General features: G+C 51.8%; 2 protein-coding genes across 2 annotated transcripts in view; one reads left to right on the top strand and one right to left on the bottom strand.

The window, feature by feature from the left end:
- PMPCA (peptidase, mitochondrial processing subunit alpha) overlaps window positions 1–7855 on the bottom strand; it is a 206831-nt gene extending 198976 nt beyond the window's left edge. The window contains exon 1 of the mRNA XM_063935817.1: window positions 7717–7855. Within this exon, the coding sequence (XP_063791887.1) occupies window positions 7717–7763 (47 nt within the window). The 5' untranslated portion in view covers window positions 7764–7855. The remainder of the gene's footprint in view (window positions 1–7716) is intronic.
- Window positions 7856–7935: 80 nt separating this feature from the next.
- The window catches only part of ENTR1 (endosome associated trafficking regulator 1), a 69952-nt gene continuing 51664 nt past the window's right edge, over window positions 7936–26223 (top strand). Inside the window, exons 1-3 of the mRNA XM_063935818.1 lie at window positions 7936–9043; window positions 20605–20717; window positions 23561–23875. Of these exons, the coding sequence (XP_063791888.1) occupies window positions 8983–9043; window positions 20605–20717; window positions 23561–23875 (489 nt within the window). The 5' untranslated portion in view covers window positions 7936–8982. The remainder of the gene's footprint in view (window positions 9044–20604; window positions 20718–23560; window positions 23876–26223) is intronic.

Genomic DNA, 26223 nt, shown 5'->3' with positions numbered 1-26223 from the left:
TGCTGTATCCCTGGTAACTGTGCCAGCTATGGTGAGTGATGCTGTATCCCTGGTAACTGTGACAGCTATGGTGATGCTGTATCCCTGGTAACTGTGACAGCTATGGTGATGCTGTATCCCTGGTAACTGTGACAGCTATGGTGATGCTGTATCCCTGGTAACTGTGACAGCTATGGTGATGCTGTATCCCTGGTAACTGTGCCAGCTATGGTGAGTGATGCTGTATCCCTGGTAACTGTGACAGCTATGGTGATGCTGTATCCCTGGTAACTGTGCCAGCTATGGTGAGTGATGCTGTATCCCTGGTAACTGTGACAGCTATGGTGATGCTGTATCCCTGGCAACTGTGCCAGCTATGGTGATGCTGTATCCCTGGTAACTGTGCCAGCTATGGTGATGCTGTATCCCTGGTAACTGTGACAGCTATAGTTATGCTGTATCCCTGGTAACTGTGACAGCTATGGTGAGTGATGCTGTATCCCTGGTAACTGTGACAGCTATGGTGAGTGATGCTGTATCCCTGGTAACTGTGCCAGCTATGGTGAGTGATGCTGTATCCCTGGTAACTGTGACAGCTATGGTGATGCTGTATCCCTGGTAAATGTGACCGCTATGGTGAGTGATGCTGTATCCCTGGTAACTGTGACAGCTATGGTGATGCTGTATCCCTGGTAACTGTGACAGCTATGGTGATGCTGTATCCCTGGTAAATGTGACCGCTATGGTGAGTGATGCTGTATCCCTGGTAACTGTGCCAGCTATGGTGATGCTGTATCCCTGGTAAATGTGACCGCTATGGTGAGTGATGCTGTATCCCTGGTAACTGTGACAGCTATGGTGATGCTGTATCCCTGGTAACTGTGACAGCTATGGTGATGCTGTATCCCTGGTAACTGTGACAGCTATGGTGAGTGATGCTGTATCCCTGGTAACTGTGACAGCTATGGTGAGTGATGCTGTATCCCTGGTAACTGTGACAGCTATGGTGATGCTGTATCCCTGGTAACTGTGACAGCTATGGTGAGTGATGCTGTATCCCTGGTAACTGTGACCGCTATGGTGAGTGATGCTGTATCCCTGGTAACTGTGACAGCTATGGTGATGCTGTATCCCTGGTAACTGTGACAGCTATGGTGATGCTGTATCCCTGGTAACTGTGACAGCTATGGTGAGTGATGCTGTATCCCTGGTAACTGTGACAGCTATGGTGAGTGATGCTGTATCCCTGGTAACTGTGCCAGCTATGGTGAGTGATGCTGTATCCCTGGTAACTGTCACAGCTATGGTGATGCTGTATCCCTGGTAACTGTGACAGCTATGGTGATGCTGTATCCCTGGTAACTGTGACAGCTATGGTGATGCTGTATCCCTGGTAACTGTGCCAGCTATGGCGAGTGATGCTGTATCCCTGGTAACTGTGACAGCTATGGTGAGTGATGCTGTATCCCTGGTAACTGTGACAGCTATGGTGATGCTGTATCCCTGGTAACTGTGCCAGCTATGGCGAGTGATGCTGTATCCCTGGTAACTGTGCCAGCTATGGCGAGTGATGCTGTATCCCTGGTAACTGTCACAGCTATGGTGATGCTGTATCCCTGGTAACTGTGACAGCTATGGTGATGCTGTATCCCTGGTAAATGTGACCGCTATGGTGAGTGATGCTGTATCCCTGGTAACTGTGACAGCTATGGTGAGTGATGCTGTATCCCTGGTAACTGTGCCAGCTATGGTGAGTGATGCTGTATCCCTGGTAACTGTGACAGCTATGGTGAGTGATGCTGTATCCCTGGTAACTGTGACAGCTATGGTGATGCTGTATCCCTGGTAACTGTGACAGCTATGGTGATGCTGTATCCCTGGTAACTGTGACAGCTATGGTGATGCTGTATCCCTGGTAACTGTGCCAGCTATGGTGATGCTGTATCTCTGGTAACTGTGACAGCTATGGTGAGTGATGCTGTATCCCTGGTAACTGTCACAGCTATGGTGATGCTGTATCCCTGGTAACTGTGACAGCTATGGTGACGCTGTATCCCTGGTAACTGTGACAGCTATGGTGAGTGATGCTGTATCCCTGGTAACTGTGCCAGCTATGGTGATGCTGTATCCCTGGTAACTGTGACAGCTATGGTGAGTGATGCTGTATCCCTGGTAACTGTCACAGCTATGGTGATGCTGTATCCCTGGTAACTGTGACAGCTATGGTGACGCTGTATCCCTGGTAACTGTGACAGCTATGGTGAGTGATGCTGTATCCCTGGTAACTGTGCCAGCTATGGTGATGCTGTATCCCTGGTAACTGTGACAGCTATGGTGATGCTGTATCCCTGGTAACTGTGACAGCTATGGTGAGTGATGCTGTATCCCTGGTAACTGTGCCAGCTATGGTGATGCTGTATCCCTGGTAACTGTGCCAGCTATGGTGAGTGATGCTGTATCCCTGGTAACTGTGCCAGCTATGGTGAGTGATGCTGTATCCCTGGTAACTGTGCCAGCTATGGTGAGTGATGCTGTATCCCTGGTAACTGTGCCAGCTATGGTGATGCTGTATCCCTGGTAACTGTGCCAGCTATGGTGAGTGATGCTGTATCCCTGGTAACTGTGCCAGCTATGGTGAGTGATGCTGTATCCCTGGTAACTGTGCCAGCTATGGTGAGTGATGCTGTATCCCTGGTAACTGTGCCAGCTATGGTGATGCTGTATCTCTGGTAACTGTGACAGCTATGGTGATGCTGTATCCCTGGTAACTGTGACAGCTATGGTGATGCTGTATCCCTGGTAACTGTGACAGCTATGGTGGGTGATGCTGTATCCCTGGTAACTGTGACAGCTATGGTGAGTGATGCTGTATCCCTGGTAACTGTGACAGCTATGGTGATGCTGTATCCCTGGTAACTGTGACAGCTATGGTGATGCTGTATCCCTGGTAACTGTGACAGCTATGGTGAGTGATGCTGTATCCCTGGTAACTGTGACAGCTATGGTGGGTGATGCTGTATCCCTGGTAACTGTGACAGCTATGGTGAGTGATGCTGTATCCCTGGTAACTGTGACAGCTATGGTGATGCTGTATCCCTGGTAACTGTGACAGCTATGGTGATGCTGTATCCCTGGTAACTGTGACAGCTATGGTGATGCTGTATCCCTGGTAACTGTGACAGCTATGGTGAGTGATGCTGTATCCCTGGTAACTGTGACAGCTATGGTGAGTGATGCTGTATCCCTGGTAACTGTGACAGCTATGGTGAGTGATGCTGTATCCCTGGTAACTGTGACAGCTATGGTGATGCTGTATCCCTGGTAACTGTGACAGCTGTGGTGATGCTGTATCCCTGGTAACTGTGACAGCTATGGTGATGCTGTATCCCTGGTAACTGTGACAGCTATGGTGAGTGACGCTGTATCCCTGGTAACTGTGACAGCTATGGTGAGTGATGCTGTATCCCTGGTAACTGTGCCAGCTATGGTGATGCTGTATCCCTGGTAAATGTGACAGCTATGGTGATGCTGTATCCCTGGTAAATGTGACAGCTATGGTGATGCTGTATCCCTGGTAACTGTGACAGCTATGGTGAGTGATGCTGTATCCCTGGTAACTGTGCCAGCTATGGTGAGTGATGCTGTATCCCTGGTAACTGTGACAGCTATGGTGAGTGATGCTGTATCCCTGGTAACTGTGCCAGCTATGGTGAGTGATGCTGTATCCCTGGTAACTGTGACAGCTATGGTGATGCTGTATCCCTGGTAACTGTGACAGCTATGGTGGGTGATGCTGTATCCCTGGTAACTGTGACAGCTATGGTGAGTGATGCTGTATCCCTGGTAACTGTGACAGCTATGGTGATGCTGTATCCCTGGTAACTGTGACAGCTATGGTGATGCTGTATCCCTGGTAACTGTGACAGCTATGGTGAGTGATGCTGTATCCCTGGTAACTGTGCCAGCTATGGTGATGCTGTATCCCTGGTAAATGTGACAGCTATGGTGATGCTGTATCCCTGGTAAATGTGACAGCTATGGTGATGCTGTATCCCTGGTAACTGTGACAGCTATGGTGAGTGATGCTGTATCCCTGGTAACTGTGCCAGCTATGGTGAGTGATGCTGTATCCCTGGTAACTGTGACAGCTATGGTGACCACGCAGCCCCTCATACCACCACCCACTGCACACCTTTCTCTATGTGATACGCGTGAGAATGAGATCAGAGTCACGGAGATACTGAATCCAGCATCAGCCACTTATATCAGACATTCTACATAACATGGGGATCATTCAGATCTGTTGTCACACAGCGGGCGATCTAATCTGAATTGCGTATGTGTCTGAGCTGCAAATGCGCACGCGCGTCGGATGGCTACAACGAGCATCGGCGGCCAGCGACGGCATGGAGCGAAGGATCCATTCACACGGGCGTTCGCAAGGTGATTGACAGGAAGAGGCCGTTTGTGGGTGGCAAGAGAAGTTGTACTGTGCAGCTGCTGATCATATGAGGCAGCCACTACAGAGAGCGCTGTACCCTGTATGTACCTTCCTGACTACAGTATTATACACTGACCCCCTCCTATACAGCATGCAGGTGGTGTGGTACTGTGCATTATTCAGAGTAAGAGAAGTTATACTGTGCAGCTGCTGATCATATGAGGCAGACACTACAGAGTACTTTACCCCCTCCTGATTATTATGCCCACTATAAATAAGGAGCTGCAATGAGCATGCATGGATACCAGGCACACATACAGAGGGACACCTGGCAGTGCAGATACATGGGGGATATGAGAAGTGATGCTGGGCAGTGATACATGCAGGCAGAGTGAGAGCAGATACTGAGAGTTACACCAGTATAAATAAGAAGTGGTACTGAGCACACATACAGAGGGACACCTGGCAGTGCAGGTACATGGGGGATATGAGAAGTGATACTGGGCAGTGATACATACATGCAGAGTGAGAGCAGATACTGAGAGTTACACACAGTATAAATAAGAAGTGGTACTGAGCACACATACAGAGGGACACCTGGCAGTGCAGGTACATGGGGGATATGAGAAGTGATGCTGGGCAGTGATACATGCAGGCAGAGTGAGAGCAGATACTGAGAGTTACACACAGTATAAATAAGAAGTGGTACTGAGCACACATACAGAGGGACACCTGGCAGTGCAGGTACATGGGGGATATGAGAAGTGATGCTGGGCAGTGATACATACAGGCAGAGTGAGAGCAGATACTGAGAGTACACCAGTATAAATAAGAAGTGGTACTGAGCACACATACAGAGGGACACCTGGCAGTGCAGGTACATGGGGGATATGAGAAGTGATGCTGGGCAGTGATACATACAGGCAGAGTGAGAGCAGATACTGAGAGTTACACACAGTATAAATAAGAAGTGGTACTGAGCACACATACAGAGGGACACCTGGCAGTGCAGGTACATGGGGGATATGAGAAGTGATGCTGGGCAGTGATACATGCAGAGTGAGAGCAGATACTGAGAGTACACCAGTATAAATAAGAAGTGGTACTGAGCACACATACAGAGGGACACCTGGCAGTGCAGGTACATAGGGGATATGAGAAGTGATGCTGGGCAGTGATACATACAGGCAGAGTGAGAGCAGATACTGAGAGTACACCAGTATAAATAAGAAGTGGTACTGAGCACACATACAGAGGGACACCTGGCAGTGCAGGTACATGGGGGATATGAGAAGTGATGCTGGGCAGTGATACATACATGCAGAGTGAGAGCAGATACTGAGAGTACACCAGTATAAATAAGAAGTGGTACTGAGCACACATACAGAGGGACACCTGGCAGTGCAGGTACATGGGGGATATGAGAAGTGATGCTGGGCAGTGATACATACAGGCAGAGTGAGAGCAGATACTGAGAATTACACCAGTATAAATAAGAAGTGGTACTGAGCACACATACAGAGGGACACCTGGCAGTGCAGGTACATGGGGGGGATATGAGAAGTGATGCTGGGCAGTGATACATACAGGCAGAGTGAGAGCAGATACTGAGAGTTACACACAGTATAAATAAGAAGTGGTACTGAGCACACATACAGAGGGACACCTGGCAGTGCAGGTACATGGGGGGGGATATGAGAAGTGATGCTGGGCAGTGATACATGCAGAGTGAGAGCAGATACTGAGAGTTACACACAGTATAAATAAGAAGTGGTACTGAGCACACATACAGAGAGACACCTGGCAGTGCAGGTACATGGGGGATATGAGAAGTGATGCTGGGCAGTGATACATACAGGCAGAGTGAGAGCAGATACTGAGAGTTACACACAGTATAAATAAGAAGTGGTACTGAGCACACATACAGAGGGACACCTGGCAGTGCAGGTACATGGGGGATATGAGAAGTGATGCTGGGCAGTGATACATACAGGCAGAGTGAGAGCAGATACTGAGAGTTACACCAGTATAAATAAGAAGTGGTACTGAGCACACATACAGAGGGACACCTGGCAGTGCAGGTACATGGGGGATATGAGAAGTGATGCTGGGCAGTGATACATACAGGCAGAGTGAGAGCAGATACTGAGAGTTACACCAGTATAAATAAGAAGTGATACTGAGCACACATACAGAGGGACACCTGGCAGTGCAGGTACATGGGGGATATGAGAAGTGATGCTGGGCAGTGATACATACATGCAGAGTGAGAGCAGATACTGAGAGTTACACCAGTATAAATAAGAAGTGGTACTGAGCACACATACAGAGGGACACCTGGCAGTGCAGGTACATGGGGGATATGAGAAGTGATGCTGGGCAGTGATACATGCAGGCAGAGTGAGAGCAGATACTGAGAGTTACACCAGTATAAATAAGAAGTGGTACTGAGCACACATACAGAGGGACACCTGGCAGTGCAGGTACATGGGGGGTATGAGAAGTGATGCTGGGCAGTGATACATACAGGCAGAGTGAGAGCAGATACTGAGAGTTACACACAGTATAAATAAGAAGTGGTACTGAGCACACATACAGAGGGACACCTGGCAGTGCAGGTACATGGGGGATATGAGAAGTGATGCTGGGCAGTGATACATACAGGCAGAGTGAGAGCAGATACTGAGAGTTACACACAGTATAAATAAGAAGTGGTACTGAGCACACATACAGAGGGACACCTGGCAGTGCAGGTACATGGGGGATATGAGAAGTGATGCTGGGCAGTGATACAGGCAGAGTGAGAGCAGATACTGAGAGTTACACACAGTATAAATAAGAAGTGGTACTGAGCACACATACAGAGGGACACCTGGCAGTGCAGGTACATGGGGGATATGAGAAGTGATGCTGGGCAGTGATACAGGCAGAGTGAGAGCCGATACTGAGAGTTACACCAGTATAAATAAGAAGTGGTACTGAGCACACATACAGAGGGACACCTGGCAGTGCAGGTACATGGGGATATGAGAAGTGATGCTGGGCAGTGATACATGCAGGCAGAGTGAGAGCAGATACTGAGAGTTACACCAGTATAAATAAGAAGTGGTACTGAGCACACATACAGAGGGACACCTGGCAGTGCAGGTACATGGGGATATGAGAAGTGATGCTGGGCAGTGATACATGTAGGCAGATGGGGAGAATGACCCTATGGGGGGGTTTGATGGGCACAATTGCCCCACCGGGAGACGGAGGACCTCCCCCGGGGGTACATAACAGGTTTCTTCTGTTACCTCCTGATCCTGACCCACGCCCGGCTCCTGGCCATGCTCGCCGCCATCTTTACACTATAACCCTCTGACCTCCTGAGTCTTCCGGTTCTCTTCCTGCTTCCTGACGTCACTTCCGAGCAAGCTTCAGCAGCGTGTAGATTCCCTTCGTGCGGAGGACCTTTCCCATAATGCACTGGGGCAACGTCATTAGCTATTTGGAGGAGTCGTAACGCGTGGTGAGCGGAGGAGGAGGGGTGTGTTCCTGCCCACTGCCCAGCCTCATCCTGTCACACCAGGCTCTGCCCCCTGACCCACCCCATACCTAGCTGTGCCCCCTGCTTGTTACCCCATACCAGGCTCTGTCCCACCCCATACCTAGCTGTGCCCCGTCCCTGTTACCCCACACCAGGCTCTGTCCCACCCCATACCTAGCTGTGCCCCCTCCCTGTTACCCCACACCAGGCTCTGTCCCACCCCATACCTAGCTGTGCCCCCTCCCTGTTACCCCACACCAGGCTCTGTCCCACCCCATACCTAGCTGTGCCCCCTCCCTGTTACCCCACACCAGGCTCTGTCCCACCCCATACCTAGCTGTGCCCCCTCCCTGTTACCCCACACCAGGCTCTGACCTACCCCATACCTAGCTGTGCCCCCTCCCTGTTACCCCACACCAGGCTCTGACCTACCCCATACCTAGCTGTGCCCCCTCCCTGTTACCCCACACCAGGCTCTGACCTACCCCATACCTAGCTGTGCCCCCTCCCTGTTACCCCACACCAGGCTCTGACCTACCCCATACCTAGCTGTGCCCCCTCCCTGTTACCCCACACCAGGCTCTGACCTACCCCATACCTAGCTGTGCCCCCTCCCTGTTACCCCACACCAGGCTCTGACCTACCCCATACCTAGCTGTGCCCCCTCCCTGTTACCCCACACTAGGCTCTGACCTACCCCATACCTAGCTGTGCCCCCTCCTTGTTACCCCACACCAGGCTCTGACCTACCCCATACCTAGCTGTGCCCCCTCCTTGTTACCCCACACCAGGCTCTGTCCCACCCCATACCCAGCTCTGACCTACCCTACGCCCAGCTCTGTTCCCTCCCTGTTACCCCATACCCAGCTTCTGCCCCACACCCCCTGTTACCCCACACCCAGCACTGCCCCCTCCCTGTTACCCCACACCCAGCTCTGCCCTCTCCCTGTTACCCCACACCCAGCTCTGCCCCCTCCCTGTTACCCCACACCCAGCTCTGCCCCCTCCCTGTTATTCCACTCCTGGCTCTGCAATGTCTGAATTCTCCAATCAGCCTCCAGGGAGGAGAACCAAGACCCTGATCATAGAGGATGGTGAGTACAGGAGCAGCCAGAGACCACTGACCACCCCCTGCTCACTAATTGTGTCACCCTGCTTCCCCGTGTGCTAGAGCATCTGTCACATTGTATCACCCCCTGCTTCCCCGTGTGCTACAGCATCTGTCACATTGTATCACCCTGCTTCCCCGTGTGCTACAGCATCTGTCACATTGTCACCCTGCTTCCCCGTGTGCTACATCATCTGTCACATTGTATCACCCTGCTTCCCCGTGTGCTACAGTATCTGTCACATTGTGTCACCCTGCTTCCCCGTGTGCTACATCATCTGTCACATTGTGTCACCCTGCTTCCCCGTGTGCTACAGTATCTGTCACATTGTATCACCCTGCTTCTCCGTGTGCTACAGTATCTGTCACATTGTCACCCTGCTTCTCCGTGTGCTACAGCATCTGTCACATTGTATCACCCTGCTTCCCCATGTGCTACAGTATCTGTCACATTGTATCACCCTGCTTCCCCGTGTGCTACAGTATCTGTCACATTGTCACCCTGCTTCCCCGTGTGCTACAGTATCTGTCACATTGTATCACTCTGCTTCCCCGTGTGCTACAGTATCTGTCACATTGTATCACCCTGCTTCCCCGTGTGCTACAGTATCTGTCACATTGTATCACCCTGCTTCCCCGTGTGCTACAGTATCTGTCACATTGTATCACCCTACTTCCTCGTGTGCTACAGTATCTGTCACATTGTGTCACTCTGCTTCCCCGTGTGCTACAGCATCTGTCACATTGTATCACTCTGCTTCCCCGTGTGCTACAGTATCTGTCACATTGTATCACTCTGCTTCCCCGTGTGCTACAGTATCTGTCACATTGTGTCACTCTGCTTCCCCGTGTGCTACAGCATCTGTCACATTGTATCACCCTGCTTCCCCGTGTGTTACATCATCTGTCACATTGTGTCACCCTGCTTCCCCATGTGCTACAGTATCTGTCACATTGTATCACCCTGCTTCCCCGTATGCTACAGCATCTGTCACATTGTCACCCTGCTTCCCCGTGTGCTACAGTATCTGTCACATTGTATCACCCTGCTTCCCCGTATGCTACAGCATCTGTCACATTGTCACCCTGCTTCCCCGTGTGCTACAGTATCTGTCACATTGTGTCACCCCCTGCTTCCCCGTGTGCTACAGTATCTGTCACATTGTATCACCCTGCTTCCCCGTGTGCTACAGTATCTGTCACATTGTATCACCCTGCTTCCCCGTGTGCTACAGTATCTGTCACATTGTGTCACCCTGCTTCCCCGTGTGCGACAGTATCTGTCACATTGTGTCACCCTGCTTCCCCGTGTGCTACAGTATCTGTCACATTGTGTCACCCCCTGCTTCCCCGTGTGCTACAGTATCTGTCACATTGTATCACCCTGCTTCCCCGTGTGCTACAGCATCTCTCACATTGTATCACCCTGCTTCCCCGTGTGCTACATCATCTGTCACATTGTGTCACCCTGCTTCCCCGTGTGCTACATCATCTGTCACATTGTATCACTCTGCTTCCCCGTGTGCTACAGCATCTGTCACATTGTGTCACTCTGCTTCCCCGTGTGCTACAGTATCTGTCACATTGTATCACCCTGCTTCCCCGTGTGCTACAGCATCTGTCACATTGTATCACCCTGCTTCCCCATGTGCTACAGTATCTGTCACATTGTATCACCCTGCTTCCCCGTGTGCTACAGTATCTGTCACATTGTATCACCCTGCTTCCCCGTGTGCTACAGTATCTGTCACATTGTCACCCTGCTTCCCCGTGTGCTACAGTATCTGTCACATTGTATCACTCTGCTTCCCCGTGTGCTACAGTATCTGTCACATTGTATCACCCTGCTTCCCCGTGTGCTACAGTATCTGTCACATTGTATCACCCTGCTTCCCCGTGTGCTACAGTATCTGTCACATTGTATCACCCTACTTCCTCGTGTGCTACAGCATCTGTCACATTGTATCACTCTGCTTCCCCGTGTGCTACATCATCTGTCACATTGTATCACTCTGCTTCCCCGTGTGCTACAGTATCTGTCACATTGTATCACTCTGCTTCCCCGTGTGCTACAGTATCTGTCACATTGTGTCACTCTGCTTCCCCGTGTGCTACAGCATCTGTCACATTGTATCACTCTGCTTCCCCGTGTGCTACAGTATCTGTCACATTGTATCACTCTGCTTCCCCGTGTGCTACAGTATCTGTCACATTGTGTCACTCTGCTTCCCCGTGTGCTACAGCATCTGTCACATTGTATCACCCTGCTTCCCCGTGTGTTACATCATCTGTCACATTGTGTCACCCTGCTTCCCCATGTGCTACAGTATCTGTCACATTGTATCACCCTGCTTCCCCGTATGCTACAGCATCTGTCACATTGTCACCCTGCTTCCCCGTGTGCTACAGTATCTGTCACATTGTATCACCCTGCTTCCCCGTGTGCTACAGCATCTGTCACATTGTGTCACCCTGCTTCCCCGTGTGCTACAGTATCTGTCACATTGTATCACCCTGCTTCCCCGTGTGCTACAGTATCTGTCACATTGTGTCACCCTGCTTCCCCGTGTGCTACAGTATCTGTCACATTGTGTCACCCTGCTTCCCCGTGTGCTACAGTATCTGTCACATTGTGTCACCCCCTGCTTCCCCGTGTGCTACAGTATCTGTCACATTGTATCACCCTGCTTCCCCGTGTGCTACAGCATCTCTCACATTGTATCACCCTGCTTCCCCGTGTGCTACATCATCTGTCACATTGTGTCACCCTGCTTCCCCGTGTGCTACATCATCTGTCACATTGTATCACTCTGCTTCCCCGTGTGCTACAGTATCTGTCACATTGTATCACCCTGCTTCCCCGTGTGCTACAGCATCTGTCACATTGTGTCACCCTGCTTCCCCGTGTGCTACAGTATCTGTCACATTGTCACCCTGCTTCCCCGTGTGCTACAGTATCTGTCACATTGTATCACTCTGCTTCCCCGAGTGCTACAGTATCTGTCACATTATATCACCCTGCTTCCCCGTGTGCTACAGCATCTGTCACATTGTGTCACCCTGCTTCCCCGTGTGCTACAGCATCTGTCACATTTTCACCCTGCTTCCCCGTGTGCTACAGCATCTGTCACATTGTATCACCCTGCTTCCACGTGTGCTACAGTATCTGTCACATTGTATCACCCTGCTTGCTACATCATCTGTCACATTGTATCACCCTGCTTCTCCGTGTGCTACATCATCTGTCACATTGTATCACCCTGCTTCCCCGTGTGCTACAGCATCTGTCACATTGTATCACTCTGCTTCCCCGTGTGCTACAGTATCTGTCACATTGTATCACCCTGCTTCCCCGTGTGCTACAGCATCTGTCACATTGTATCACCCTGCTTCCCCGTGTGCTACAGTATCTGTCACATTGTGTCACCCTGCTTCTCCGTGTGCTACAGTATCTGTCACATTGTATCACTCTGCTTCCCTGTGTGCTACAGTATCTGTCACATTGTATCACTCTGCTTCCCCGTGTGCTACAGTATCTGTCACATTGTATCACCCTGCTTCCCCGTATGCTACAGCATCTGTCACATTGTATCACTCTGCTTCCCCGTGTGCTACAGCATCTGTCACATTGTATCACTCTGCTTCCCCGTGTGCTACAGTATCTGTCACGTTGTGTCACCCTGCTTCCCCGTGTGCTACAGTATCTGTCACATTGTATCACTCTGCTTCCCCGTGTGCTACAGCATCTGTCACATTGTATCACCCTGCATGCCCGTGTGCTACAGCATCTGTCACATTGTATCACCCTGCTTCCCCGTGTGCTACAGTATCTGTCACATTGTGTCACCCTGCTTCCCCGTGTACTACATCATCTGTCACATTGTATCACTCTGCTTCCCCGTGTGCTACAGTATCTGTCACATTGTATCACCCTACTTCCCCGTGTACTACATCATCTGTCACATTGTATCACCCTGCTTCCCCGTGTGCTACAGCATCTGTCACATTGTGTCACCCTGCTTCCCCGTGTGCTACAGTATCTGTCACATTGTATCACCCTACTTCCCCGTGTACTACATCATCTGTCACATTGTATCACCCTGCTTCCCCGTGTACTACATCATCTGTCACATTGTATCACTCTGCTTCCCCGTGTGCTACATCATCTCACATTGTGTCACCCTGCTTCCCCGTGTGCTACAGTATCTGTCACATTGTATCACCCTACTTCCCCGTGTACTACATCATCTGTCACATTGTATCACCCTGCTTCCCCGTGTGCTACAGCATCTGTCACATTGTGTCACCCTGCTTCCCCGTGTGCTACATCATCTGTCACATTGTATCACCCTGCTTCCCCGTGTGCTACAGTATCTGTCACATTGTATCACCCTGCATCCCCGTGTGCTACATCATCTGTCACATTGTATCACCCTGCTTCCCCGTGTGCTACAGCATCTGTCACATTGTATCACTCTGCTTCCCCGTGTGCTACATCATCTGTCACATTGTATCACCCTGCTTCCCCGTGTGCTACAGTATCTGTCACATTGTGTCACCCTGCTTCCCCGTGTGCTACAGCATCTGTCACATTGTGTCACCCTGCTTCCCCGTGTGCTACATCATCTGTCACATTGTGTCACCCTGCTTCCCCGTGTGCTACAGTATCTGTCACATTGTATCACCCTACTTCCCCGTGTACTACATCATCTGTCACATTGTATCACCCTGCTTCCCCGTGTGCTACAGCATCTGTCACATTGTGTCACCCTGCTTCCCCGTGTGCTACATCATCTGTCACATTGTATCACCCTGCTTCTTCGTGTGCTACAGTATCTGTCACATTGTGTCACTCTGCTTCCCCGTGTGCTACATCATCTGTCACATTGTGTCACCCTGCTTCCTCGTGTGCTACAGTATCTGTCACATTGTGTCACTCTGCTTTCCTGTGTGCTACAGTATCTGTCACATTGTGTCACCCTGCTTCCCCGTGTGCTACAGTATCTGTCACATTGTGTCACCCTGCTTCCCCGTGTGCTACAGCATCTGTCACATTGTATCACCCTGCTTCCCCGTGTGCTACAGTATCTGTCACATTGTATCACCCTGCTTCCCCGTGTGCTACAGCATCTGTCACATTGTATCACTCTGCTTCCCCGTATGCTACATCATCTGTCACATTGTATCACTCTGCTTCCCCGTGTGCTACAGTATCTGTCACATTGTGTCACCCTGCTTCCCCGTGTGCTACATCATCTGTCACATTGTATCACCCTGCTTCTCCGTGTGCTACAGTATCTGTCACATGTGTCACCCTGCTTCCCCGTGTGCTACAGTATCTGTCACATTGTGTCACCCTGCTTCCCCGTGTGCTACAGTATCTGTCACATTGTATCACTCTGCTTCCCCGTGTGCTACAGTATCTGTCACATTGTATCACCCTGCTTCCCCGTGTGCTACAGCATCTGTCACATTGTATCACCCTGCTTCCCCGTGTGCTACAGTATCTGTCACATTGTATCACCCTGCTTCCCCGTGTGCTACAGCATCTGTCACATTGTATCACCCTGCTTCCCCGTGTGCTACATCATCTGTCACATTGTGTCACCCTGCTTCCCCGTGTGCTACAGCATCTGTCACATTGTATCACCCTGCTTCCCCGTGTGCTACAGCATCTGTCACATTGTATCACTCTGCTTCCCCGTGTACTACAGCATCTGTCACATTGTATCACCCTGCTTCCCCGTGTGTTACATCATCTGTCACATTGTGTCACTCTGCTTCCCCGTGTGCTAGAGCATCTGTCACATTGTATCACCCTGCTTCCCCGTGTGCTACAGTATCTGTCACATTGTGTCACCCTGCTTCCCCGTGTGCTACAGCATCTGTCACATTGTATCACCCTGCTTCCCCGTGTGCTACAGCATCTGTCACATTGTATCACTCTGCTTCCCCGTGTGCTACAGTATCTGTCACATTGTATCACCCTGCATCCCCGTGTGCTACAGTATCTGTCACATTGTATCACCCTGCATCCCCGTGTGCTACATCATCTGTCACATTGTATCACCCTGCTTCCCCGTGTGCTACAGTATCTGTCACATTGTATCACCCTGCATCCCCGTGTGCTACAGCATCTGTCACATTGTATCACCCTGCATGCCCGTGTGCTACTGCATCTGTCACATTGTATCACCCTGCTTCCCCGTGTACTACATCATCTGTCACATTGTATCACTCTGCTTCCCCGTGTGCTACAGTATCTGTCACATTGTGTCACCCTGCTTCCCCGTGTACTACATCATCTGTCACATTGTATCACTCTGCTTCCCCGTGTGCTACATCATCTGTCACATTGTGTCACCCTGCTTCCCCGTGTGCTACAGTATCTGTCACATTGTATCACCCTACTTCCCCGTGTACTACATCATCTGTCACATTGTATCACCCTGCTTCCCCGTGTGCTACAGCATCTGTCACATTGTGTCACCCTGCTTCCCCGTGTGCTACATCATCTGTCACATTGTATCACCCTGCTTCCTCGTGTGCTACAGTATCTGTCACATTGTGTCACCCTGCTTCCCCGTGTGCTACAGCATCTGTCACATTGTATCACCCTGCTTCCCCGTGTGCTACAGCATCTGTCACATTGTGTCACCCTGCTTCCCCGTGTGCTACAGCATCTGTCACATTGTGTCACCCTACTTCCTCGTGTGCTACAGTATCTGTCACATTGTATCACTCTGCTTCCCCGCGTGCTACAGTATCTGTCACATTGTGTCACCCTGCTTCCTCGTGTGCTACAGTATCTGTCACATTGTATCACCCTGCTTCCTCGTGTGCTACAGTATCTGTCACATTGTGTCACCCTGCTTCCCCGTGTGCTACAGCATCTGTCACATTGTATCACCCTGCTTCCCCGTGTGCTACAGCATCTGTCACATTGTGTCACCCTGCTTCCCCGTGTGCTACAGCATCTGTCACATTGTGTCACCCTACTTCCTCGTGTGCTACAGTATCTGTCACATTGTGTCACCCTGCTTCCCCGTGTGCTACAGCATCTGTCACATTGTATCACCCTGCTTCCCCGTGTGCTACAGTATCTGTCACATTGTATCACCCTGCTTCCCCGTGTGCTACAGCATCTGTCACATTGTATCACTCTGCTTCCCCGTGTGCTACAGTATCTGTCACATTGTGTCACCATGCTTCACCGTGTACTACATCATCTGTCACATTGTATCACTCTGCTTCCCCGTGTGCTACAGCATCTGTCACATTGTGTCACCCTGCTTCCCCGTGTGCTACAGCATCTGTCACATTGTGTCACCCTACTTCCTCGTGTGCTACAGTATCTGTCACATTGTGTCACCCTGCTTCCCCGTGTGCTACAGCATCTGTCACATTGTATCACCCTGCTTCCCCGTGTGCTACAGTATCTGTCACATTGTATCACCCTGCTTCCCCGTGTGCTACAGCATCTGTCACATTGTATCACTCTGCTTCCCCGTGTGCTACTGTATCTGTCACATTGTATCACCCTGCATCCCCGTGTGCTACATCATCTGTCACATTGTGTCACCCTGCTTCCCCGTGTGCTACAGTATCTGTCACATTGTATCACCCTGCATCCCCGTGTGCTACATCATCTGTCACATTGTATCACCCTGCTTCCCCGTGTGCTACATCATCTGTCACATTGTATCACTCTGCTTCCCCGTGTGCTACAGCATCTGTCCCATTGTCACCCTGCTTCCCCGTATGCTACATCATCTGTCACATTGTATCACTCTGCTTCCCCGTGTGCTACAGCATCTGTCCCATTGTCACCCTGCTTCCCCGTGTGCTACATCATCTGTCACATTGTATCACTCTGCTTCCCCATGTGCTAGAGCATCTGTCACATTGTATCACTCTGCTTCCCCGTGTGCTACAGCATCTGTCACATTGTGTCACTCTGCTTCCACGTATGCTACAGTATCTGTCACATTGTATCACCCTGCTTCCCCGTGTGCTACAGTATCTGTCACATTGTATCACCCTGCTTCCCCGTGTGCTACAGTATCTGTCACATTGTATCACTCTGCTTCCCCGTGTGCTACAGCATCTGTCACATTGTGTCGCTCTGCTTCCCCGTATGCTACAGTATCTGTCACATTGTATCACCCTGCTTCCCCGTGTGCTACAGTATCTGTCACATTGTATCACTCTGCTTCCCCGGTGCTACAGCATCTGTCACATTGTGTCACTCTGCTTCCCCGTATGCTACAGCATCTGTCACATTGTATCACCCTGCTTCCCCGTGTGCTACAGTATCTGTCACATTGTATCACTCTGCTTCCCCGTGTGCTACAACATCTGTCACATTGTCACCCTGCTTCCCCGTGTGCTACAGTATCTGTCACATTGTACTGGGGATTTATAGTGTAGTTTTTGGTATTACAATTTGTATAAAATATCCACTGCTGTTTGTGAGGCCAGTGACACGGCCCTCAGTCCGAGTTGATCGATCGCTAGCAGTTTTTAGCAGCCATGCAAACGCATAGTCGCCGCCGACGGGGGAGTGTATTTTCGCTTTGCAAGTGTGCGAACGCCTGTGCAGGTGAGCGGTACCAACACATTTTGTGCAAAACAAGTCCAGCCCTGTAGTTACTTATCCTGTGCGATGATTGCGGCGGCGAAGGTCCTGGAATTGATGTGAGATACCCGCCCAGCAAACGCTTGGACACGCCTTCGTTTTTCCAAACACTCCCAGAAAACGGTCAGTTGACACCCACAAACACCCTCTTCCTGTCACTCTCCCTGCGATCGGCTGTGCGAATGGATTCGTCGCTAAAAGCAGTGCGAAACAACAATGCTCTTTGTACCCGTACGCTGTGTGTGCGCCCCATACGCATGCGTAGTTTCACAGTTTTTTAAATGATCGCTACGCAGCGAACATCGGCAGCTAGCGGTCAACTCGGAATGACCCCCCATAGTGCGGTAGTAAATGTCGCTCGATTGACAGTCTGTTGTCATTTGGAAAAGTGCAGGGGGAGTGTGTAAGAAAATGGGGGGGGGGGGGGGGCAGCCTGCTTCCGAGGCGTGCTGAAGCCAGTGGCTGTGTCTTTGAACGCCCACGGCAGCTAATTTGTGGGGATCACTCTGAGATGCGTGACGGAGGCCTGATCCAGTGTTGCGTCCCCGGGCACATGTAGCAGATGTGAGAGCCGCTGCTGCTGAAGATGGCGCAGCGACACCAGACGTGTGTATCCGTGGTTGGCAGCGGGGTCAGTGCCAGGGCTGCGCCGGGCAGCACGTTACTCTTAGTCTCAGTGATAAGTAATAGATACAATGAATGGAATGACATCCGCTGTGATCAGCCCTGCAGAGGAAGTGTAGGGTGTGTTACCCAGTGCTGCTCTATAGGGTGACATTGGGCGTTACTGTCACACCCTGCCAGGGCCGGATTAAGCCTTGGGGGTGCCCGGGGCACTTAAGACAAGTAGGCCCCTGGTGGAAGGTGGGGGAGTGTATTTTAGATTGTGCATGCCCACCAACATGACCCATTCCAGGAGGGATAAAATGCTGTTTACCTGGACTTCCTTCTTAATATATGATTGGTGTCACCTGTGTTGAACTATTTCATAGATATGAAAGGTGTTTCAACACAGGTGATTGCAATCATAACTTAATATAGCACGTTATCCCTCCAGGACTGAGTCATGTTAGGATGTATGGATTGTGTATATTACATTTAATCCAATGAGGTATATAAGATATAAACTAATAGTTGAATAATGCCAGGTTACATAGGAGCCAGACACCCAGGCGGGGAGGAGGAGAAGCTGGGATCCCTGTGTCACTTCCAGCTCTCTCCTCCCTCCTATCTCTCCTCTGGTCGGAAAGCTCAATCGGTAGCTCATAATTTATACTGCCCTCCTCGTGTTCTATACTGCCCTCCTCGTGTTCTATACTGCCCTCCTCGTGTTCTATACTACACTCCTCGTATTCTATACTACCCTGCTCGTGTTCTATACTGCCCTCCTCGTGTTCTATACTGCCCTCCTCGTGTTCTATACTGCCCTCCTCGTGTTCTATACTGCCCTCCTCGTGTTCTATACTGCCCTCCTCGTGTTCTATACTGCCCTCCTCGTGTTCTATACTGCCCTCCTCGTGTTCTATACTGCCCTGCTCGTGTTCTATACTGCCCTGCTCGTGTTCTATACTGCCCTGCTCGTGTTCTATACTACCCTGCTCGTGTTCTATACTGCCCTGCTCGTGTTCTATACTGCCCTGCTCGTGTTCTATACTGCCCTGCTCGTGTTCTATACTGCCCTGCTCGTGTTCTATACTGCCCTGCTCGTGTTCTATACTGCTCTCCTCGTGTTCTATACTGCCCTCCTCGTGTTCTATACTGCCCTCCTCGTGTTCTATACTGCTCTCCTCGTGTTCTATACTGCCCTACTGCCCTCCTCGTGTTCTATACTGCCCTCCTCGTGTTCTATACTGCCCTGCTCGTGTTCTATACTGCCCTGCTCGTGTTCTATACTACACTCCTCGTATTCTATACTGCCCTCCTCGTGTTCTATACTGCTCTCCTCGTGTTCTATACTGCCCTCCTCGTGTTCTATACTGCCCTCCTCGTGTTCTATACTGCCCTCCTCGTACTCTATACTGCCCTCCTCGTACTCTATACTGCCCTCCTCGTACTCTATACTGCCCTCCTCGTACTCTATACTGCCCTCCTCGTATTCTATACTGCCCTGCTCGTATTCTATACTACCCTCCTTGTATTCTGGCTGTCTGGTTCTGCTACTGCGTGAGAGGAAAAGCTAGCGATGTCGGTGTGCTCTGTCTGGGGGGGGGGCCCCTAACAAAGGGGGGTCCGGGGTACTGTATGCCCTGCGACCCCCCCCTTAATCTGGCTATGCCCCCTGCCCAGTGTCATCCAATGCTGCTCGTTCTCCCATCTCTTTCCTCCTTTTACTTACATGGGACCAATGGACGGAGAGACGGCATTTACAAGGGGTGGGGTCTGATCTGAGGGCACGTGGGGTATATTTACTAAGCGGTGGCTTTAGAAAGGAGCACAGAAGTATTTTGGCATTGAGTCCACCGCTTAGTAAATATATCCTATGTGTCCTCATGCCAGTCAGGGCCGTCCCATGTATCTCGTATATATACGCCCCATCGTCTCGCCCACCCTGCAGAGGGGCTTCATGTTTCCATCACCGGGGGGATATCTGGACACGGCGTGGAGAAGCACTATGGGAGGAGAGCGCTCTTTTAGACCCGCTGTCACCAGTGTGCTGTAAACAGACTGAGGTGCCGGACAGAGTACCACTAGTCCCAGCCATCCCCCCCCATCTTGTGAATCACGTCAGGTATAAATAGGGATAAACTGAGCCAGAAACGCTTTGTACAATGTGATGCTTTTACTGTTCCCACCCTGGGCATCATCCAGTGGGGTCACCCACCCACAGGAGCAAGGGAGGAGGCTCTACTAGACCCCCAGCTCTGTCAGTAATATCTGTTTCTTATTGGCTCTTTCCCTGCCCGTCACAGACTGCGAGGCTGACAATCCGGATGACGCAAACCCATTTTCCTTCAAGGAGTTTGTGAAAAGCAAAACGTGCTCGGCTGCAGCTGGAAAGCCCTGTGATGGAGAGTTCTCCCAGGTGAGTACCAATAATAGGGCTCAAATAATGAGGAGATAAACAGCATAGAGGCGCGAGGCTGGCTGGAGGGGCTGTGCTGGCAGGGAGGGCGAGGCTGATGGGAGGGGCAGGGCTGACAGGAAGGGTGAGGCTGGCTGGAGGGGCTGTGCTGGCAGGGAGGGCGAGGCTGGCTGGAGGGGCAGGACTGGTGGGAGCGGCAGGGCTGGCAGGAAGGGTGGGGCTGACGGGAGGGACAGGGCTGGCTGGAAGGGCAGGACTGGTGGGAGCGGCAGGGCTGGCAGGAAGGGTGGGGCTGATGGGAGGGGTAGGGCTGACAGGAAGGGTGAGGCTGGCTGGAGGGGCAGGGCTGGCAGGAAGGGTGGGGCTGACGGGAGGGACAGGGCTGGCTGGAAGGGCAGGACTGGTGGGAGCGGCAGGGCTGGCAGGAAGGGTGGGGCTGATGGGAGGGGTAGGGCTGACAGGAAGGGTGAGGCTGGCTGGAGGGGCTGGCAGGAAGGGTGGGGCTGATGGGAGGGGCAGGGCTGACAGGGTGAGGCTGGCTGGAGGGGCAGGGTTGGCAGGAAGGGTGGGGCTGATGGCAGGGCTGGCTGGAAGGGCGAGGCTGGCTGGAAGGGCAGGACTGGTGGGAGGGGCAGGGCTGGCAGGAAGGGTGGGGCTGATGGGAGGGGCAGGACTGACAGGAAGGGTGAGGCTGGCTGGAGGGGCAGGGCTGGCAGGAAGGGTGGGGATGATGGGAGGGGCAGGGCTGACTGGAAGGGCGAGGCTGGCTGGAGGGGCAGGACTGGTGGGAGGGGCAGGGCTGGCTGGAAGGGCGAGGCTGGCTGGAAGGGCAGGACTGGTGGGAGCGGCAGGGCTGGCAGGAAGGGTGGGGCTGATGGGAGGGGCAGGGCTGACGGGAAGGGTGAGGCCGGCTGGAGGGGCAGGGCTGGCAGGAAGGATGGGGCTGATGGGAGGGGCAGGGCTGGCTGGAAGGGCAGGATTGGTGGGAGGGGCAGGGCTGGCAGGAAGGGTGGGGCTGATGAGAGGGGCAGGGCTGACAGGAAGGGAGAGGTTGGCTGGAGGGGCAGGGCTGGCAGGAAGGGTGGGGCTGATGGGAGGGGCAGGACTGGTGGGAGGGGCAGGGCTGGCAGGAAGGGTGGGGCTGATGGGAGGGGCAGGGCTGACAGGAAGGGTGAGGCTGGCTGGAGGGGCAGGGCTGGCAGGAAGGGTGGGGCTGATGGGAGGGGCAGGGCTGGCTTGAAGGGCGAGGCTGGCTGGAAGGGCAGGACTGGTGGGAAGGGCAGGCTGGCAGGAAGGGTGGGGCTGATGGGAGGGGCAGGACTGACAGGAAGGGTGAGGCTGGCTGGAGGGGCAGGGCTGGCAGGAAGGGTGGGGATGATGGGAGGGGCAGGGCTGACTGGAAGGGCGAGGCTGGCTGGAGGGGCAGGACTGGTGGGAGGGGCAGGGCTGGCTGGAAGGGTGAGGCTGGCAAGAAGGGTGGGGCTGATGGGAGGGGCAGGGCTGGCTGGAAGGACGAGGCTGGCTGGAAGGGCAGGACTGGCAGGAAGGGTGGGGCTGATGGGAGGGGCAGGACTGACAGGAAGGGTGAGGCTGGCTGGAGGGGCAGGGCTGGCAGGAAGGGTGGGGATGATGGGAGGGGCAGGGCTGACTGGAAGGGCGAGGCTGGCTGGAGGGGCAGGACTGGTGGGAGGGGCAGGGCTGGCTGGAAGGGCGAGGCTGGCTGGAAGGGCAGGACTGGTGGGAGGGGCAGGGCTGGCAGGAAGGATGGGGCTGATGGGAGGGGCAGGGCTGACAGGAAGGGTGAGGCTGGCTGGAGGGGCAGGGCTGGCAGGAAGGGTGGGGCTGATGGGAGGGGCAGGGCTGGCTGGAAGGGCAGGACTGGTGGGAGGGGCAGGGCTGGCTGGAAGGGTGGGGCTGATGGGAGGGGCAGGGCTGACAGGAAGGGTGAGGCTGGCTGGAGGGACAGGGCTGGCAGGAAGAGTGGGGCTGATGGGAGGGGCAGGGCTGGCTGGAAGGGCGAGGCTGGCTGGAAGGGCAGGACTGGTGGGAGGGGCAGGGCTGGCAGGAAGGGTGGGGCTGATGGGAGGGGCAGGGTTGACAGGAAGGGTGGGGCTGGCTGGAGGGGCAGAGCTGACAGGAAGGGTGGGGCTGGTGGGAGGGGCAGGGCTGGCAGGAAGGGTGGGGCTGGTGGGAGAGGCAGGGCTGACAGGAAGGGTGAGGCTGGTGGGAGGGGCAGGGCTGGCAGGAAGGGTGGGGCTGGTGGGAGTGGCAGGGCTGACAGGAAGGGTGAGGCTGGCTGGAGGGGCAGGGCTGGCAGGAAGGGTGGGGCTGATGGGAGGGGCAGGGCTGACAGGAAGGGTGTGGCTGGCTGGAGGGGCAGGGCTGGCGGTCTGCTCCATAAATGGGACTTTGTCGAGTAAAAAGTTGAACTTGAGGCTGCTGGTGATGAAGCAGAGGCCGCACTCATGGGCTGATATTTTATTCTGTGGCCATTTGGAGTTTATTATTTCTGTATTGCTTGTGCGTGGATAATGTATTTTATTTAAAGTTTAACCATGTCCAATCTATAGTAGATCCCCTGCTAACACACACACACACACACACACACACACACACACACACACACACACACACGAGGCAGCCATTTTGTGGTTTCATCCGCACTGTAGCCTGTCTACCAGGGCCTGGTGACTTAGTGGAGGTGTGAGGCACACATTGCACGTGCCTCAGTCATGTGATTGGTTGCTAGGGGATTGACAGACTCCGCCCACAGAATGGCTGCCTCTCCTGTGTGTCAGTGATAGAGAGCATCACTCGGTATTCCCTCTCTATCTCCCCTTCAGGTGCTGCCCCATCCTCAGGACAAGTCGGGGCTGACACTACGGTACCAGGACCCCCCTCTAGATGATAATCTCCTGGATGACAATGACGAGGACTGGAGCGGAAGCTATCATCCCTCTGCCGTAGAGCAGACTCATAATGACAGTATATATAACGAGTCCTATGGCTACAGTGACATCTCCGCGGGGGATCACTTTACACCCTGGCGGCTTCTTGGAGGTGTCTCTCCTTCCACAGCCAGAGATTGCACCACTACCACGCTACGTAATTCCGCTGAGGACGTGCGCTTCCAAACCCTGCAGGTCCGCTATGACGAGGTAAGAGGCACAGCTGGAATATACAAATGTTTATTTTGTAAATAAATCTGTATACGCTGGCGTTTGTCCGCGACTCTGCTCACGTGGATGTCTGTTATTGCTCCACAGAACTCGTGTTACAAAGACGGTAATGCCATCTAATATTGTAATGTCTATTCTATAATTGATCACAAAATTTGTGACAATGGGGGTAATTCCAAGTTGATCGCAGCAGGAATTTTTTTAGCAGTTGGGCAAAACCATGTGCACTGCAGGGCAGGCAGATATAACATGTGCAGAGAGAGTTAGATGTGGGTGGGTTATATTGTTTCTGTACAGGGTAAATACTGGCTGCTTTATTTTTACACTGCAATTTAGATTGCAGATTGAACTCACCACACCCAAATCTAACTCTCTCTGCACATGTTATATCTGCCCCCCTGCAGTGCACATGGTTTTGCCCAACTGCTAACAAAATTCCTGCTGCAATCAACTTGGAATTACCCCCAATATTTGCAGTTTTTCCTTCAGAGAGTAACACAAGAAGATACTAGGGGCTAGGAACTCGTGAGCAAGCCACGTAACGCTGCCCATGGGAGAAGCAGCTGGTCCTGAGATCCACGCCTGCAGCCCTGGGCGTTTGCCCTGCGACTTGTTGATCGTCATAGCGAGACGCTGACAGGAAAATTGTTGGGGATCAGGGGTATATGTGGTATAAACACGGTCTCATCTGCGTCACATCCAGTGAGGTTCCTCTGCAGAGCGGTCACTTTATGTTGGGTTCCGTTGCATAGCTTGAGCATAGTCCAATTCCGCAGAAGTGTGATCGTAACACCAACCTGCAGTGCAACAAATGTCAAGTGTCTGGTTTTTCCTTTATTGCTTCTCTCCCTGATGTCACATTGACATCATACATACCTCAGTAAAAACGCCATCCAGATTCATCCAGTAGTTTCTGTGTGATGCCAGAACCAACAGACAGACAAAAACTCCAATTTATTTTTTTCGTCTTCATAGTTCATGAACAGTCCCTAGAGGTATATTTCTGCCAAAAACAAATGCTTTGTACAGACACAACCCTCACATTTTTATTATATGTAGAGCTGTGTGTATATAAATAAAACTGTGTCATAGCTAGAGGCAATAACGGATTCCTATGCACATAAGTACACAGTGTCCAGTATGAATGCGTACATCCTGCTATTATTATTATCCTTTATTTATATGGCGCCACAAGGGATCCGCAGCGCCCATTACACAGTACATAAACAGTAATGCTATGGTCTTGTTATGCACACCAGTGCCAGCAGGAATGTACTGGTGTCAGAACTGTTATGCACTCCAGTGCCAGCAGGAATGTACTGGTGTTTGAACTGTTATGCACACCAGTGCCAGCAGGAATGTACTGGTGTCTGAACGGAGAGGGATGCAAAACAAATGAACTCACAGACAGACTGGGGAATATGAGAAAAAATGGATGCACAAAAGACAGTGGGTGCGCAATTAAAAACTGAGGGCTGCCTTGCTACCACACAAAAAAAAGGGATAAACACATAAAAATCCCCAACAATCACATGAACAAGTAGATATGTGCGGTAACCTTTGGCGCTCTGAGTTTATAGACCAACCCCTGAATTATGTGGGGATAAATTGATGACAAATTGTGGACCAATTCATGAAATCTCACAAGATAAAAATTTATTAATACAAACTGACATCAAACACAAATAAAGTGCAAATGGTGACTTAGCAGCAAAGGTTTTGATGGAAGTGGCCGTGCAAAGAATAAATATGGATCTCTCACCATGTATTGGAGCTGCGGTGGGCTAGCTTTAAATAAAGCAATGAGGTCCTAGGCTGAAAATAGCCCAGCACCACCGCAGTGAGTTTCTTTCAGCATAACGGTCCTTCCACTGGTATAGCTGCTCACCCGGTAAAGTCCTCTGTTCGAATACAACGCGTTTCGGTCACTCCTCTGTGACCTTTTTCAAGTAATGAATCATTATTTAAAGCTAGCCCACCGCAGCTCCAATACATGGTGAGAGATCCATATTTATTCTTTGCACGGCCACTTCCATCAAAACCTTTGCTGCTAAGTCACCATTTGCACTTTATTTGTGTTTGATGTCAGTTTGTATTAATAAATTTTTATCTTGTGAGATTTCATGAATTGGTCCACAATTTGTCATCAATTTATCCCCACATAATTCAGGGGTTGGTCTATAAACTCAGAGCGCCAAAGGTTACCGCACATATCTACTTGTTCATGAGACTGGGGAATATGACATTACATACACAGAAGGTGATAGGGTAACAAAACCAACACAAAGTGAACAGAGAAGCCCAAAGGCTAAGAAACTGGGTGTCTC

This window comes from Pseudophryne corroboree, chromosome 8 (assembly GCF_028390025.1).
Source record: "Pseudophryne corroboree isolate aPseCor3 chromosome 8, aPseCor3.hap2, whole genome shotgun sequence".
NCBI classification, from domain to species: Eukaryota; Metazoa; Chordata; class Amphibia; order Anura; family Myobatrachidae; genus Pseudophryne; species Pseudophryne corroboree.
Note: the sequence above shows the minus strand (reverse complement) of the source record. Positions and strands in the feature narration are given on the sequence as shown.